Source organism: Diabrotica undecimpunctata, chromosome 9 (genome assembly GCF_040954645.1).
Source record: "Diabrotica undecimpunctata isolate CICGRU chromosome 9, icDiaUnde3, whole genome shotgun sequence".
Lineage (NCBI taxonomy): Eukaryota > Metazoa > Arthropoda > Insecta > Coleoptera > Chrysomelidae > Diabrotica > Diabrotica undecimpunctata.
This window is the reverse complement of record NC_092811.1, coordinates 10,900,102-10,914,880: the sequence shown is the minus strand read 5'-3', so window position 1 is coordinate 10,914,880 and position 14,779 is coordinate 10,900,102. Positions and strand designations below refer to the sequence as shown.

The window sequence follows — 14,779 nt, the reverse complement described above, 5'->3', positions numbered from 1 at the left end:
TCAAAAGGTCTGAAACTGTTGTTTTGTGACATGTTCAAGTTAAAAAATGTTGTATTTTTATGGGATTAAACCACAATTTATTATATTAAAAATACTTTTTACATTTGTTTTTGACGTTTCAATTTCGACTCTGAAAATCGTTTTTAAAAGAAGATTCTTTTAAAATAAGTAGAAATAATTTCTAACAACAGCTCCTTATTACATATAAATAAATGTAAATAAATATACCACCAACCTACAGTTTATAACATCTGTAACTGTATTAAAACAATTTTTTATTTACGTATTTAAAGTGAAAGCGTTGTCAATTTAAACTAAGAAGAAGAAATGTTTGTTATGACAGTATGTGACAGATTAAGTTGGTTTAAGGTTAACATTAGAAAAATAAATGATTTTAAAACAAGCTAAATAAGCAGCGTAATTTTGATATTGCAATCGATATTATCAAATATACAACTTTAAAATCGCCTTTAGTTAATAATCTGTGATAAAAATCTGGAGTTTAGGAGTTAAGTTTTGATTATACAGTGCTGAATTAAGTATTTTAATTATTTACTTTCTGTTTAAACATACGGTATGTCTGACGAAGATGACCAAGTAGAAGAAAAACCCTTTGCAATAGAAAGGGCTAAACAGGGCCGTGCTTTGTGTAAAAAATGCAAAAAACATTGTTTACAAGGGGAATGGCGCATCGCAAAGTTAGTACCGAACCCTTTTGGAGATGGAAAAATGAAATCCTGGCATCATATCGACTGTCTGTTTGAACAATTTTTAAAGCAGCGTAAAACAACTAAACGTATCGAAGGCCCAGAAGAAATTGATGGATGGGATGATTTAGATAAAGATTTGCAAGATAATATCCTGAAGCAGATTGAAGAATGTGATAAATTTCATGGTAAAGCACCAACAACTCCTAGTAAAAAGAAAAAAACTCAAGCTTCTCCTACTAAACCGTCTGCTGTGGATTCAAATAAAGAAAAAGATAAACATATCAAGAATGAGGTAATAAGTGATAAAAAAGAGTTATTTAAGGATTTTAGGAAGTTGGTACTTGATATTGCAATGCATGATAGTCATCTAGATAAAACAAGTTGCATAAAAAAAGTATTTTCTGAGATGTTTCCTGATTCTTCTTTTAAAGATCAAATAATACTTTGGAGCAGATTACTATTACCTGGAGTAGTACAAAGAGTATATAATTTAAAAAGTAAGCAGCTCATTAAGTTATTTAGTAGGATTTTCGTAACAGATCAAAGTGATATGTTAGAACATCTGGAATTAGGTGATATTGGTGAAACTATCCATAAATTTTTTGAAGAAAGTAGCAAGGTCAAACCAAACAAAAAAAGTAAGCTAACAGTTAAAGAAGTAGATGTGTTTTTAAATAGGTTATCTACTCTTACCAAAGAAGATGATCAAATAGAGCATTTTAAATCTTTGATTCCAAAATGCAAATCAAATGATCTTAAAATGATCATAAGGCTAATTAAAGGTGACTTAAGAATGGGCGCTGGTGCTAAAACTGTTTTAGATGCTGTTCATGTTGATGCTTATCAATCTTACCAAACTTCAAGAGATTTGGCTCTTGTTATAAATGAATTCATGTCTAACAGTAAAAAACACAAAGCAGATGTTGTACTGATGACACCTGTTTTACCAATGCTTGCAGAAGCTTGTAAATCCGTAGAACAAGCTATAAATAAGTGTCCCAATGGGATGTACTCAGAGATTAAGTATGATGGGGAAAGAGTTCAGGTCCACAAACAAGGATCAACATTTAAATACTTTTCTAGATCTCTCAAACCTGTTTTAGCACACAAAATTGCGCATTTCAAAGAGTATATTCCTAAAGCATTTCCAAATGCCAATGATTTAATTTTAGATAGTGAGATACTTATGATGGATACTGTGAGTGGAAATCCTCTACCTTTTGGAACCTTAGGAGTTCACAAACAGACTGAGTTCAAAGATGCCACTGTGTGCCTTTTTGTTTTTGACTGCATTTATTTTAACGGAAGAAGTTTAATCAAACAACCACTCAGTGAGAGGAAGAAAATTTTACAGGATAATATGATTGAAATACCAAATCGAATAATGTTTTCTGAAATGCAGGAGATCAACAAAAAAAGTGAGTTAGCAAAGATGATTGCTAAAGTTTTAAAACAAGGACTGGAGGGATTAGTTTTGAAAGATTTACAGAGCATATATGAACCAGGAAAGAGGCACTGGCTAAAAGTTAAAAAGGATTATTTGTTTGGGGGTGCTATGGCTGATAGTGCAGATTTAATAGTATTAGGAGCTTGGTATGGGACAGGAAAGAAAGGAGGTATGATGTCTGTATTTCTTATGGGCTGTTATAATCCTGATGCTGATATCTTTTGTACTGTAACAAAAGTTCACACAGGTCATGATGATAAAACCTTAGAAAAGTTACAAAACGAGTTAGATATGATTAAGATAAGTCAGGACCAATCTAGAGTTCCTAAATGGTTAAAATGTACAAAAACTATGATTCCAGATTTCGTAGCTAGAGATCCCAGAAAGCAACCGGTTTGGGAAATTACTGGTGCTGAATTTTCGAAAAACGTTGTTCATACAGCAAATGGCATTTCAATCCGTTTTCCTAGAGTAACAAAAATACGAGATGACAAGGATCATAAGACTGCAACCAATTTACATGAACTGGTTAAGCTGTATAATGCTTCTGCAGAAAATATAGATATAAGCTTATTGACCAAAGATATGGATAGTTCTCAAAATGACAAACCTGCTGAATCACCAAAAAAGAGAAAAAACACAGATAGTAGTGAAAAAACTCCTAATAAGAAACAGAAGACTATTGAAAAGAAAGAGAAGACTGGCAAACAAGAAAAAATTCCAAAGCAAGAGAGTAATTCTGCAAAGAAAACTAATAAAAATAAAACAACTATATTCAAGGGAGTAAAAGCTGTTTTAGAAGACGAAATGAAGAAAGATGATCATGCTGACATTGTTAAGTAAGTATTGTTTGTTGAGTAATAGTTTATATTTGTGTATGTGGTAGTTGTACTATTTTACAGCTTGTGGGTATAGATAGGTCACGCTGTAGTCAATTGTATATTTTTTATGTTATAGTGTGTGCCTTGTTACTAAGTAAAGTTGAAAGAATCGCTTATTATATCATTCACTATATTACGATTACTTTTCTGAACTTAGTACAAAAATTTATAAAAATTTACTATAGAATGAAGTAAATTTTGAGAAAATTGAATTTTATTTCATTTTATATGGTTTTAGACAACATTTCAAATAAAAAAAAAATTATTTCCTACACGTTGCTGCATCTGAGTTATTATAAATGATTATAAGCTTAAAATTTACCTTTTTAAACCAATTTTACACTATATAAAATACATTTTTTAATCAATAAAATAATTAATTTTTTAATAGAAACCTTCCTCTTCATTTTGCTGCTTTCAGAATTCACATAGAGCTAATAGTTTACACATACTAATGTTGTATATTATTTGTAAAAATTCTGTATTGCTGATTGATTTTTATTTAATTACAATATTTTTATATCTTTTAGACATTTCATTGATCACGGAGGGGACATTCTATTAGATGAAGAACAAAAAGTAGCAACACATGTTTTGCATTATTACAATCTAATCAGAGAACCGTTGGTGGTATGTCCGTACACTGCCAGACATGTAACCTTTGAATGGATCGAAGATTCAATAGAGGCGGGATCTTTGTGTGACTATCGCATGTACACAGTGAGGTGGAACCCAGATGGATGAAAATCTGGTTCATCATAGGACCTATTCAAAGTTTGTTAATAGCAGTAAATCTGTGATTTCATATATTTGAAAGCACTTTTTATCTATTTTTGTATTCTTCTCAAAATCTCAGTATTATCAGTAATCATTTATAATTCCACATTTCACGTTTTGACTTTTTGTATACGCTGTGCTGAATTGGTATGTAAAAGTCATCAAAAACATGTAACAATTCAGCAGTTTGATTTTACTTTTTATGACAAAGTAATTTGTATGGAACATTTTTACTGTTATTGCCTTTTTTGATCATGTATTTAATTCTTATTGAGTTTTATTATGGTTTTTAAGTACAATATATCGAAAGTTAAGTTAAACAGCAACTTTGAATCACCAAGAAGATGTCTTTCGCTGTTCGGTTTTCTACTTTCGTTAAAAAGACAAATCTAAACATTTTTAATTCTCTTGAAATCAAATGGTTACACTCAAGTTATTTCTTACTGTAAAGGATTATTTGTCTATATTTTGCTCACCAGTTTTGGATTTTGTTATCTTATCTCATCGTTGGTGTTCTTAATTTGCTTTCACTTGATATTAATTCTAGTAGAAGATTTAAAGGAATCGTTGACAAATTTTCAATCATATTTTTAACCATTTAAATTATTAGAAAAAGTATTGATACATGGGTAAACCTGTTAGTTGGTTCTTGGCGGTATTTTAATTTAATATGGTGTTAAAGGAAAATTAATTATTTGTTCATAATGTATGTCGATGTATTAAACATCTGAGTTGACTTTCTCGTCATCTTATGTTGCTAGAAAGACAACTCAGGCGTTTGTCACATCGTCATTGATAATGTCTTGCGCAGATCAAAACCCACAGGAAGAAGTAATTCCAGACCACTTGTTATCGTGGAAATCAATGTATCGTTACCAATTTCATCCATAAAAGCGGCCACTCCTTGTGTAGTTTTCGTCATTTTCCGTGTACAAGCGTAAACCAATTTATTTCTTGTTGGAACAAAATCCATATATAAGATGGTTTTAGATTCGATTGTGCTAAAAAAATATATTTGTATACTTTTTTCATCATTTTTATTAAGTTGAAGACAATTTTTATGTTATATCTGAATCCAATAAAATAGATTTAAGATTTTAATATATATTTATTATTTTAAAAGTTTAAAATACTATGTTTAGCAAATTTTTTACCTTAAATATCCTTTAATATATTCTAACAGATATACGTGCATACTATTGTAAATAATATATTGTTACACATTGTTACAAAAAATATATTTATTAATAGATAAAATATTATGTATATATATTTATTTTCCTTATTATTTTTAACAAAATATATAGAACGGTGGAATTCCGCGCGGTGGGTAAATCCGCGCAATAAAGTAACTAGTAAACTATTACATGTGATAAATTGCAAGCCCATTTCTAGTAAGTATCAATTCTCACTGCATTCTTGTGGTTCAACACGCTGCGCATTTTCTCATAAAATTTAGTATGTTATGAACTTGTTCAGAGTGAGGTTTACTTTCATAGACAAACGTTTAATTTTTCGCAGATCCTGTAGCTTTATATCTTTTAACCTTTCTCTCCACAATCGATTTGGAGATAGGATCCATTCCAAACCAAAAAGTATCGTTGAAAATATCACTTTCTTCCGAGTATGATCTTTTTCTATGAGCTCAGCCTATTAGTAATGATATTTTTTCTTGTTAATTAAGATGAGCCATTAAAAAAAAACACTTTTACAAGTCAAATTTTTCTTTATAGATGAAGATTAATCTGCTTGAATAAATTTAACAGTTGAACTGATGTATATTTTAAGAAGTAGCTACCAAATGGATGAAGTACAAAAAATTACAATAAAAATAGTCCACTTTTTGGTTACTTATTTATTCATAAAGAAAAGTTTTAATTGTTTTGTCAGAAATAATAAAAATGTCAAAATTCGTCAGTAAGGCTACAGCAAAAATTCAGTAAAAGTTACAATCAGTCTCTAATGTTCTTCTTTTAATATAATTATCAAATTGATCTTCAATTTCAGGAGTCATATGATTTTTCCAATCCCCTACTTCACCCTTTCGAATAAAGTGATAACCCGCTTTCTCAAAATATTTCTTTCCTCCTTTTTTATCTAAAAGTACCTCACAATTACAAGCCTTATTTTCTTTCATATTTGAAAACTGAAGAAATTTGTTGAGAGATTCTACATCATCCTCAGACACATCTTTTTCCAAAAATTGTGCAATTTTTCTTATAGCTGCCCGACTGTCTTTCTTCATTTGCTCGTACTGGATGAATAGAACGTTTTCCTCCTGTCGTTTTTTCCAGAACTCCGACACGTGGTCAAAGAAATCTCCGTAAATGACAGATCCGTTGAGGAATAATTCACAGAATGTTTCGAAGGTGACGTTAAAGCCATGTAAAAGTTTGACGTGATAGTAGAATGAAACGCAGGTGTCCTTTGGATTCCTCGTACAGTATATTATCTGAAACAATGTAACAATTATGAGTTTATTCAAATCGTAAATAATAGACGATATATAAAAACACACCAAAGAAAATGGTGCCAGTAGAAAAAACATGATCATAAGCTCGACTTTTTTCCCACACTGTGATATACACAAAGCGATATGGATTATACACCATACACAAAAAAGGAGATATCTTTGAATGCTTTAACCACAGAGGAAATCACCGTTTGGCTCCATATGCAGAACGGATAGTAGGAAAATACCAGGCTGGTTTCATAGATAGTAAATCGACAATGTGTGTCAACAATTCCTTTGCACAAATTAGAATAGGAGGCAAAACTTCAAAGGCTTTCGGCATAAGCACCGGACTCAGACAGGAAGACCCGCTGTCCCCATTACTATTTAACCTAGCATTGGAATATGCAATGCGAAAAATCTATGCCAGAGTCAAACCAGACATAACTGCCAGAGGAGCAAAGATTATTCTCGCATTTGCAGATGATGTAGATGCAGTAGCACAGACAACACTGGAAGTTAAGGATATAGTATCGAACTTTGAAGAAGGAACACTAAGCGTAGGCCTGAAAATAAACGAAGAAAAAACTAAATACATGGTCGTATCAAAAAAGGAACGACAGCGAATAAGACAAAACATTACCATAAACGATCATAATTTTGAGGTGGTCAAAGAATTCAAATACCTAGAAGCAACAATTACCAGTGAAAACACAGGAGAACGGGAGGTTGAAATACGAATACTGGCGGGGAATAAATCATTCTTTGCCATTCAACATCTAATGAGGTCAAAGCTTCTCTCAAGGCGTGCCAAAATCCAAATGTACAAAACCATAATACGACCAGCAGTGACATATGGAAGTGAAACATGGACATTGAGAAAGAAAGAAATCAATAAGCTATTAGTATGGGAACGCAAAATCCTGCGAATTATATATGGTCCTTGCAGGGACAGCGTGACAAATGAATGGAGGAGCAGATACAACAATGAAATAGAGACTCTCTTCGGGAAAGGAAACATCGTAAGTTACATAAAAGCCAATAGATTAAGATGGGCAGGCCACGTGGTACGGAGTGATGACGACAGACTGATTAGCAATGTGTTTTGGGAAAGACCAGATGGTAGAAGATCGACAGGAAGGCCTAGAAAAAGATGGAAAGACACAGTCAGGGAAGACCTGGAGAAGATGGAAGTAAGGCCATGGGAAATAATAGCACAGGATCGGAATCAATGGAAGGCAATAGTAAACGCGGCAAAAACTCACGAAGAGTTGTAAAAGCCAATGATGATGATGAAATCGACAATTCACCAGATTGTAACCTTGAAACAAATTTTAGAAAAAACACTTGAATATGGCTTAGGTAATCATCACATATGGACATATAAGGACAAAAGAACCAAAATGACTATCTACAGAACACTGATTAGACCCGTAGTAACCTATGGATGTGAAACTTGGGTAATGACGAAAAAAGATGAAGCCCAACTCAGGACATTCGAGAGAAAAATACTGAGGAAAGTATATGGCCCGGTACAAGAGGAAGATGGCACATGGAGAATCAGGAGAAACGACGAGGTTAATGAGTTAAATGAAGGTTATGACATTGTAAGATTTGTGAAAAGTCAAAGACTGTCATGGCTGGGACATGTGCAGAGACAAAGCGATGCAAAAACAACTAAGAAAATGTTACAATGGAAGCCCATAGGAAGGCGAAAAAAAGGAAGGCCCAGAACGAGATGGTTGGATGACGTGGAAGACGACCTGAAAACAATGAACATAAGACAATGGAGAAGAAGGGCACAAGAGAGATCTGAATGGAAGGACATAGCCAGACAGGCAAAGACCCATCCAGGGTTATGATGCCAAAAGAAGAAGAAGAAGAATCATCACATATTTATAGACTACAAAGCAGCCCACGACTCTGTGAATAGAAGGGAAATATTCAAAGCAAAGAGCTAGGAATACCAAATCAGCTGGTAAATTTAACAAAACTAACTCTTGAAAAAGTTAAATATAGAGTACGAATTCAGGGGGACCTGTCTAAAGCTTTTAAAACAAATAACAGAATTCAGGGGGACCTGTCTAAAGCTTTTAAAACAAATAACAGGCTTCGCCAGGGAGACCCTCTCTCCTGTATACCTACTGTTTAATCTGGCGCTGGAAAAGTTGGAAAAATATGTCTAACAGAGAAAAGAAAATACGAAAACGGTAATATACAGAAAATAGAGAAAAATCTTCAAAAAAACGATATAAGAGAAGCGTATAAATATCTACGTAATTTAAGATAAGAATACAACTCCCGAACAAATTTATACGGAAATCAAGAAGGGCAGATAACCAGTGATAGAAACAAAATCAATCTGGAAAACCTATTATCAAACTATTTTACGGAAGCAAAATTAATGAAGAGCATGTGAGTATGCAGCAAATTGAGAGAGTTACCGAAAATATAGAACCTGCGACAATAGAAGAGGTAAAACAAGCAATACGAGCACAAAGGCTTTAGGTATTGACAATCTCCCCTCTGAACTATATAAATTTGGTGAAGAAAACCTAGTAGGACAAATGCATGCGCTGATAATTAGGAATTCTAATGGTGAAAAGATCCTAGCGACTGAAAAACCGGGATTATATGCCCAATATATAAAAAAGGGGATAAATTGTAATGCGAACATTATCCATGACCCTCTTGTGCACAGCGTACAAAGTTTTTACCACCGACTCTAATGTCCTGTACTCATAAGGGACTCAACGTCGTCCAAATCTGTCGCTCTAGGAGAGGTATGTGATCAGTGATCATACATATGTTCACAATCAAGCAGTGCGTTTGCATAGCTTTTGCCCTGTTGACATCGTTGTGCCGTGTTGAAAAGTGATCTGTCTACACTACATTGGAAGTTAAAAATAATAATACGGAATTATTCATTTGTGACATGTAATAAGACAAATACAAGAACGGAGTTTTACCCACTGCACTATTATACAACGTAGACTTAATGGTTTTCTTTCAATTATCTTTATTTTCTTTTTTGCGTCGTCCCCTTGAAGAAATTGAAACAGTTTCTTTATAATTTTTACTCATGATTAAATATTTAAGGCATAATAGTTCCTCTTAAAAGAAAGGTTTAAAGAAACTTTATAATTTAAAAAGTTAATATAATTAAATACCTTAAAGTTACAACGAGTTTTTCTTCGGGTGCAATCCCACCCATTACTGAATTTTCACATGGTAATAGGTATTCTTTTAATAAAGTTAACAGTTCATCAAAATATGTTAAATTCATTCGGAAATAGGTAAAAAACTTTGGAGGGTATTTTCTCAATTTGGGGTACGGAGTCATAAAAGAACCCACGATCAATCTATCATTATTTAAAGGGTGCACCCACCATCTTTTATTGTTTTTGCCTTGCTCTGAATCTACGGTGTAACAAACAAATACATGCTAACTCCTCTAACTTCACAACTGTACCGGCTTTCGACATTCTGGTAAACCGCGGTGCTAAGCACTGTCATGTGTACGATACCACTTTTTCTAACGTGCGTTCAACGCGGCGTCAAGCGGCTTCCCACGATCGGCGATATTGCGGACCAGCTCGCACCCACGCACCGTGGGAAATGTCTCATCCGTGGTAGCACAGGCATATCTGTGCTGGTACGTGTATTCATCGAAAGTCGGTAACATCAAAGGTGCGGTACATGCCCGTGCGACGCGATCCGAACGCGTCCGTGTTTTAACAAACGACAAGTGCAAGTCCGAAGTTCATTCGCTGACACGAGTAGTTGTGTGTAGTGTTGTCAAAGTTGTTTTGCAGTTTTTTTTGCTAGTTTTTTGCTAGAAAATGGAATAGACAAACGAAGTTAGTTTTGATTTTTTAAATTTGTATCAAAATGAACCAAGTTTATCGAATTCTACGGCGTTAGAGCATAAGAACCGAAACGATCTATACGATGCATGGAACCCAATAAAAAATCAATTGAAGAATAGTACTATTTCGGTTAAAGACTTAAAAAGAAGAGAGACAATTTAGTCTCGACATGCAGAAGGCAAAAAAACAAAAGTAGAGACGACAAACTGTCACTGCGTTGCCGTCTGTGCTCATCGTGCGCGATGATCTGTATAATCGCCGATCGTGGGAAGCCGCTATAAAGCCTTCATGAGTACAGGCCACCGAACTACAGGCCCTAACAATTAAATGAAAATATTGTCGTGGAATATCAAACCGGTTTGATTGACATTGTACAAGATTGATCAAACTTGATGACATCAAACTTCCGATGAAATTAACGATTATGTTTTTGGAATGTTGTGCCTACTTACCTTAGGTTTAGTTGTTTCAAGTTCAACTGGAAGTAACTGCAATGGGAGATGACTCTTAATACATCTTGGAGAAGGTAGACTGTTCACATAGTCGACTGAATTGGTGAAGATATGTTTAAATTGATCGGTATATTCAAAAAGAGCAACAGACATCCTAAAATAACAAAATAATAAATAAATTAGTAAATAATTATTATTAAAATAATACTGGTATTGGCTTTTGACTACCCAATTATGTTTTATTGCTTAAGTACATACCATTATTTAAGAAAAGTTTTACTGGGTGGCTCTAATAATTTGATCACCCCACTATTTTAAGAGCATCTAGCATTCTGCACACAAAATATTATTTCGGTTAGGTTTAGAGGTACTATTAATATATTTATTCCTTTGACAAAAATTAAATATTAATTTAAGTTTGTAATAACAGTCGACTTTTGCGTTCGTATAAAAATTATTAGGATTATAATAAAGCTTACTCTATTAATGGGGCTCGAAGCTGCTGTACAGTCGATTGAGCTTTCTGAAAATCCAGGTTATTATTTAGCAACCATATCATTTCCTGGCACCACGTTGAACCTGATCCATGAAAACAATTCATTAATAAAAACTAATATATATATATATATATATATATATATATATATATATATATATATATATATATATATACATATAATCAAAAAAATACGACCGTTGATAAATTTAAAATATATTCAATGGTTGAATTGGCAAATGAAAGTCGTCAACTACTTTATTGATTTATTCGAATACGTTTCGCTTTTATTTTTAAAAGCATTATCAGTTCACTACAAATAAAAAAGATTTTAGAATATAAGTAAACAATCAACAGGGTTCATACTTACAAAAACAATTTGTAGGTTTTTTTAGATGTTATGAAAACTCTACGATAACTTAACATTAAAGATTAACAACTAAACGAGAGAAACGAAACAAAAAAATACAAGAAAAACTGTAAGAACACTATTGTTCATTTAATTTTAACCGATGGCTTCATTTGAATGTTGGCTTAAGCTCTTTCGAGGGTCAAACCACACTAATCTTTTCGATTGTTTTCTATCAGCTCTAGGATGTCATAATTACAGGGAGGAGGTACCATTATTGAGGGAATTAGCGAGCGGAACGGGGACAGACCTTTTTTTAAAAAAGGATTCCTTTTTTCTTTTTCTTTAAAAAACAAACAAACAAAAATAATGGAAAGAAGAATGGGAATGAAGTTACTGTCTTGTACGGGGGTTTTTTATTTGTTTTGTATGATGAGAGAGTGATATATCTGGCTCAAGTTAATCGGCACTTTTTGTGAAAAGTTTAACTCACTTTTAGTCTTAAACGAAGTTCAATACATATTATTGTTAAAACAAGACTATTATTAGCTTACATAACTGTCAAACAAGGTCCATAGGCAACTTGCCGTTATCAATAAATAAAGATTATTGAAAAAAATATGAGTGATGTGTTAATTTTGTCCAGGAGTTTATGTAGGTTCTCTGAAGCCAAGGGAAGTAAAAGTCCGTCTGATGTTTTTACTTAGCAAAATAGTTGAAACCTGGGGCTTTTTCAGAAGGAACGTCTTTAAGGACGGTCTCTATTCACGTGAAAGGGCGACAATTTTCTGTCTCGATCGATTCTCATTACAGGGTTTTTACATGGTTGCTTTTGATGACGTAACAATATGAGATGAGTTTGTGTTGAAAGTTTTTATCATCTCCAAGTTTAAGTTTTCTACTGTCTCAGTCCATTTTTGCTGTGGTGTATCACTATTTTGAAACCATACCAGAAAATATTCTTTTTGATAACTTCTGGGCATGCTCTTCTTGGTTCTACTTATCGCTGTCCCAATAAAACGAGCATAGTTCTTACTGACGAGGTATCGAAAAGCGAACTTTTCCCAGTTTGCTCGTGTAAAATTTCATCTAAGACTTGGAATTGACTTTATAGGGACTAGGGAAATTTATATGCCCAGCTCTACAATGACTGGTTGATATGGCTGTGTGGAAAACCTGGGAGAACACTGCTTGTGGCCACTAGAGGGGCGTTGTTATAGTCGCTTGATACAAAACAGAGGTCATGGTTGTACTCTCTGTTCCATGCGGCTGATGAGATATAAATGCTTATCTTCAGTTCACTGTGCTAAGGCATCCCCAATTATGCAATTTTTCCTGTATTTACACTGTTCATGATCACTATTGAATTCGCCTATATACACCGCTGTATGGGGGTACGTTTCTAGAACGTGAGTTGGCCACTGGTTTCTGGAGGTTTATAGACGTTAGTGATGCCGATTTTTGTAAGAAATGCCGCACTCCTAAGAAAACTTAGGAGTGCGGCCTACTGATATGACGAATGGAAGGCCGAGAAAGTAAATATGGTGGGAAAATTGGAGAAAGTTGGTTCTTGGTTGAAAAAGAAAAGAAACTATGAGTTCGATTTTGATTGTGGAGAAAAGAAGGCAGTTAACCTCCAAAAAAAAATGTGCCAGCCAGAGGTTTGAATAAAACAAGTTAGATAATGTCCTTTATGATGACCTGTCTTCAAAAAATATTTTCATGTAATTATTTAAAATAAATTTTTCAATAAACATTAAAAGATGAGAGTTAAGAACCAACAAAGAGCAGCGTAGAGCAACTCATTTTGAATTTTGTCTCAATATCAAATAGACATATTTTACATATACATTTATTTATTCAACTAAAACTACTTTAAATAATTACCTGTTCTTGGATAACTAATCAACCAGACATCATCCTTTCTAACTGGAGCACCCAAAATTTGCGGAGCATAATTTTCGAAAAACGCCGGTAACATGCACTTACCGGGATTAAATTCCCAAAGGGCATGTTTTATTCCCAAATGCGCGTCTGTTATTTCTCCGCATTTACCTTCTAACGGTTTTTTCGTTATCACTTTCATAGTTAAGGTAATTGCACTCAACTGGACTGTCGATAGATGCATAGTTTTGCAAGTGTAGGTATGTGCATTTCTATTTGAAATTACTTTCACTGAATTTCTTAATTTACTTATACTAAGAAAGTGGTTTGTAGTTATACTTATTGCTAGCTATAATAGTTATACGTTAGTATTTGGATATTTATAAATTAATTATATATCAAACAACGTATGATATAGAGAGGTCGGCAACATTTTTCGGACGGTGGGCGATTTTCAAAATAAAAATTTTTATGCAGGGCTTCACATTTAAATGTAAATTAAATAGTGCTTTGATAAGGTCCAGATTCATAGCTGGAAACCTACAACACACAAAAGTTTCTATTTTACAGTATTAACACCGACCGTATTAACACCTTAAATAAACTTTTATTACAGATTTCTTTCATTGAAAAAAGATGAATTATCATAAATAGTGGAAGTGTATACTAAACCCATACAATTTTGGGTAGTATATATTTGAAAGGCCACGGGAAAGAACGATCAGAATCACATTTTGTACAAATCGAATTTTAAAGTTTAATGACGTTTATTTTAGTTTAGAAAAATTAAATACAACATTTTTAATTATCACTTTATACTTTTTAAGACCTTTTGTAAATAAAATAAATTTTTAAGACTTTTTAATACACAAATGAAAAAAAAATAGTTTGCTAATAATATGTATGTGCTTAAAATCTTTAAATTTTTAATTAAGGAGCTGGACTCTGATCTATTTTGCTCGTTAAATATCGATCGTCGACCAATTCCACTTCACTACCTTCATTTGTCGGGCATGGGAAACTAGTCATTGGTAAAAGGAATGCTCTTCAGGTTTGTCAGGAATTGTGTTTGGTGCAATAACTCATGCAACTTAGCAGTCTTAAAAGGCAGAGGTTCATTATTTAGCTTCTTTAATGGAACAGGTTCCAATTTTCTCAGGCTGCAGGATATACCTAGACCAAAATAGTGATCTTTGTGTAACACAAACCATGGGTGTTTTTTTAATTTTTGGAATCCTGATAGGCCTGGTTGCCGTAGGACATTTTGGCACATAAAGATGGAACAAATATTCGGCCGATGTTTGAAAGTTAACTTCATCCGCACAATTTATTACCTTGAATGGTGATGGTTTACTGCGACTATTCTTTAATACATCTCTCCATTCCTCCGGTATTTCCGTATAAGATTTAGAATTGACAAGACTCATGTCCTTATCGCATTCTAGGTAAGAGTGTCCACGTA

General features: G+C 33.3%; 2 protein-coding genes across 2 annotated transcripts; one reads left to right on the top strand and one right to left on the bottom strand.

Annotated features, from left to right (window-relative positions):
- Positions 1 to 334: 334 nt before the first annotated feature.
- Positions 335 to 4,135, top strand: DNAlig3 (DNA ligase 3). The gene is made up of 2 exons (XM_072542719.1): positions 335 to 2,996; positions 3,569 to 4,135. Exons 1-2 carry the CDS (start codon positions 577 to 579, stop codon positions 3,780 to 3,782), a joined length of 2,634 nt encoding a protein of 877 aa, XP_072398820.1. The 5' UTR covers positions 335 to 576; the 3' UTR covers positions 3,783 to 4,135.
- Positions 4,136 to 4,275: 140 nt separating this feature from the next.
- On the bottom strand, positions 4,276 to 13,814 carry LOC140449523 (sulfotransferase 1 family member D1-like). The gene is made up of 4 exons (XM_072542720.1): positions 13,321 to 13,814; positions 11,068 to 11,167; positions 10,589 to 10,742; positions 4,276 to 6,267 (listed from the first exon to the last, which is right to left on the bottom strand). Exons 1-4 carry the CDS (start codon positions 13,559 to 13,561, stop codon positions 5,752 to 5,754), a joined length of 1,011 nt encoding a protein of 336 aa, XP_072398821.1. The 5' UTR covers positions 13,562 to 13,814; the 3' UTR covers positions 4,276 to 5,751.
- Positions 13,815 to 14,779: the final 965 nt, after the last annotated feature.

Bases quoted from the DNA above. Each gene is read 5' to 3' on its own strand.
- LOC140449523 (XM_072542720.1), bottom strand. From the start codon at position 13,561: ATGCATCTATCGACAGTCCAGTTGAGTGCAATTACCTTAACTATGAAA. The intron at 11,168-13,320 runs GTAATTATTTAA...TTCATGGATCAG, and splicing joins GATTAGTTATCCAAGAACAG to GTTCAACGTGGTGCCAGGAA. The intron at 6,268-10,588 runs GTAAGTAGGCAC...ACATTGTTTCAG, and splicing joins TTGAAACAACTAAACCTAAG to ATAATATACTGTACGAGGAA.
- DNAlig3 (XM_072542719.1), top strand. From the start codon at position 577: ATGTCTGACGAAGATGACCAAGTAGAAGAAAAACCCTTTGCAATAGAA. The intron at 2,997-3,568 runs GTAAGTATTGTT...TATATCTTTTAG, and splicing joins GATCATGCTGACATTGTTAA to ACATTTCATTGATCACGGAG.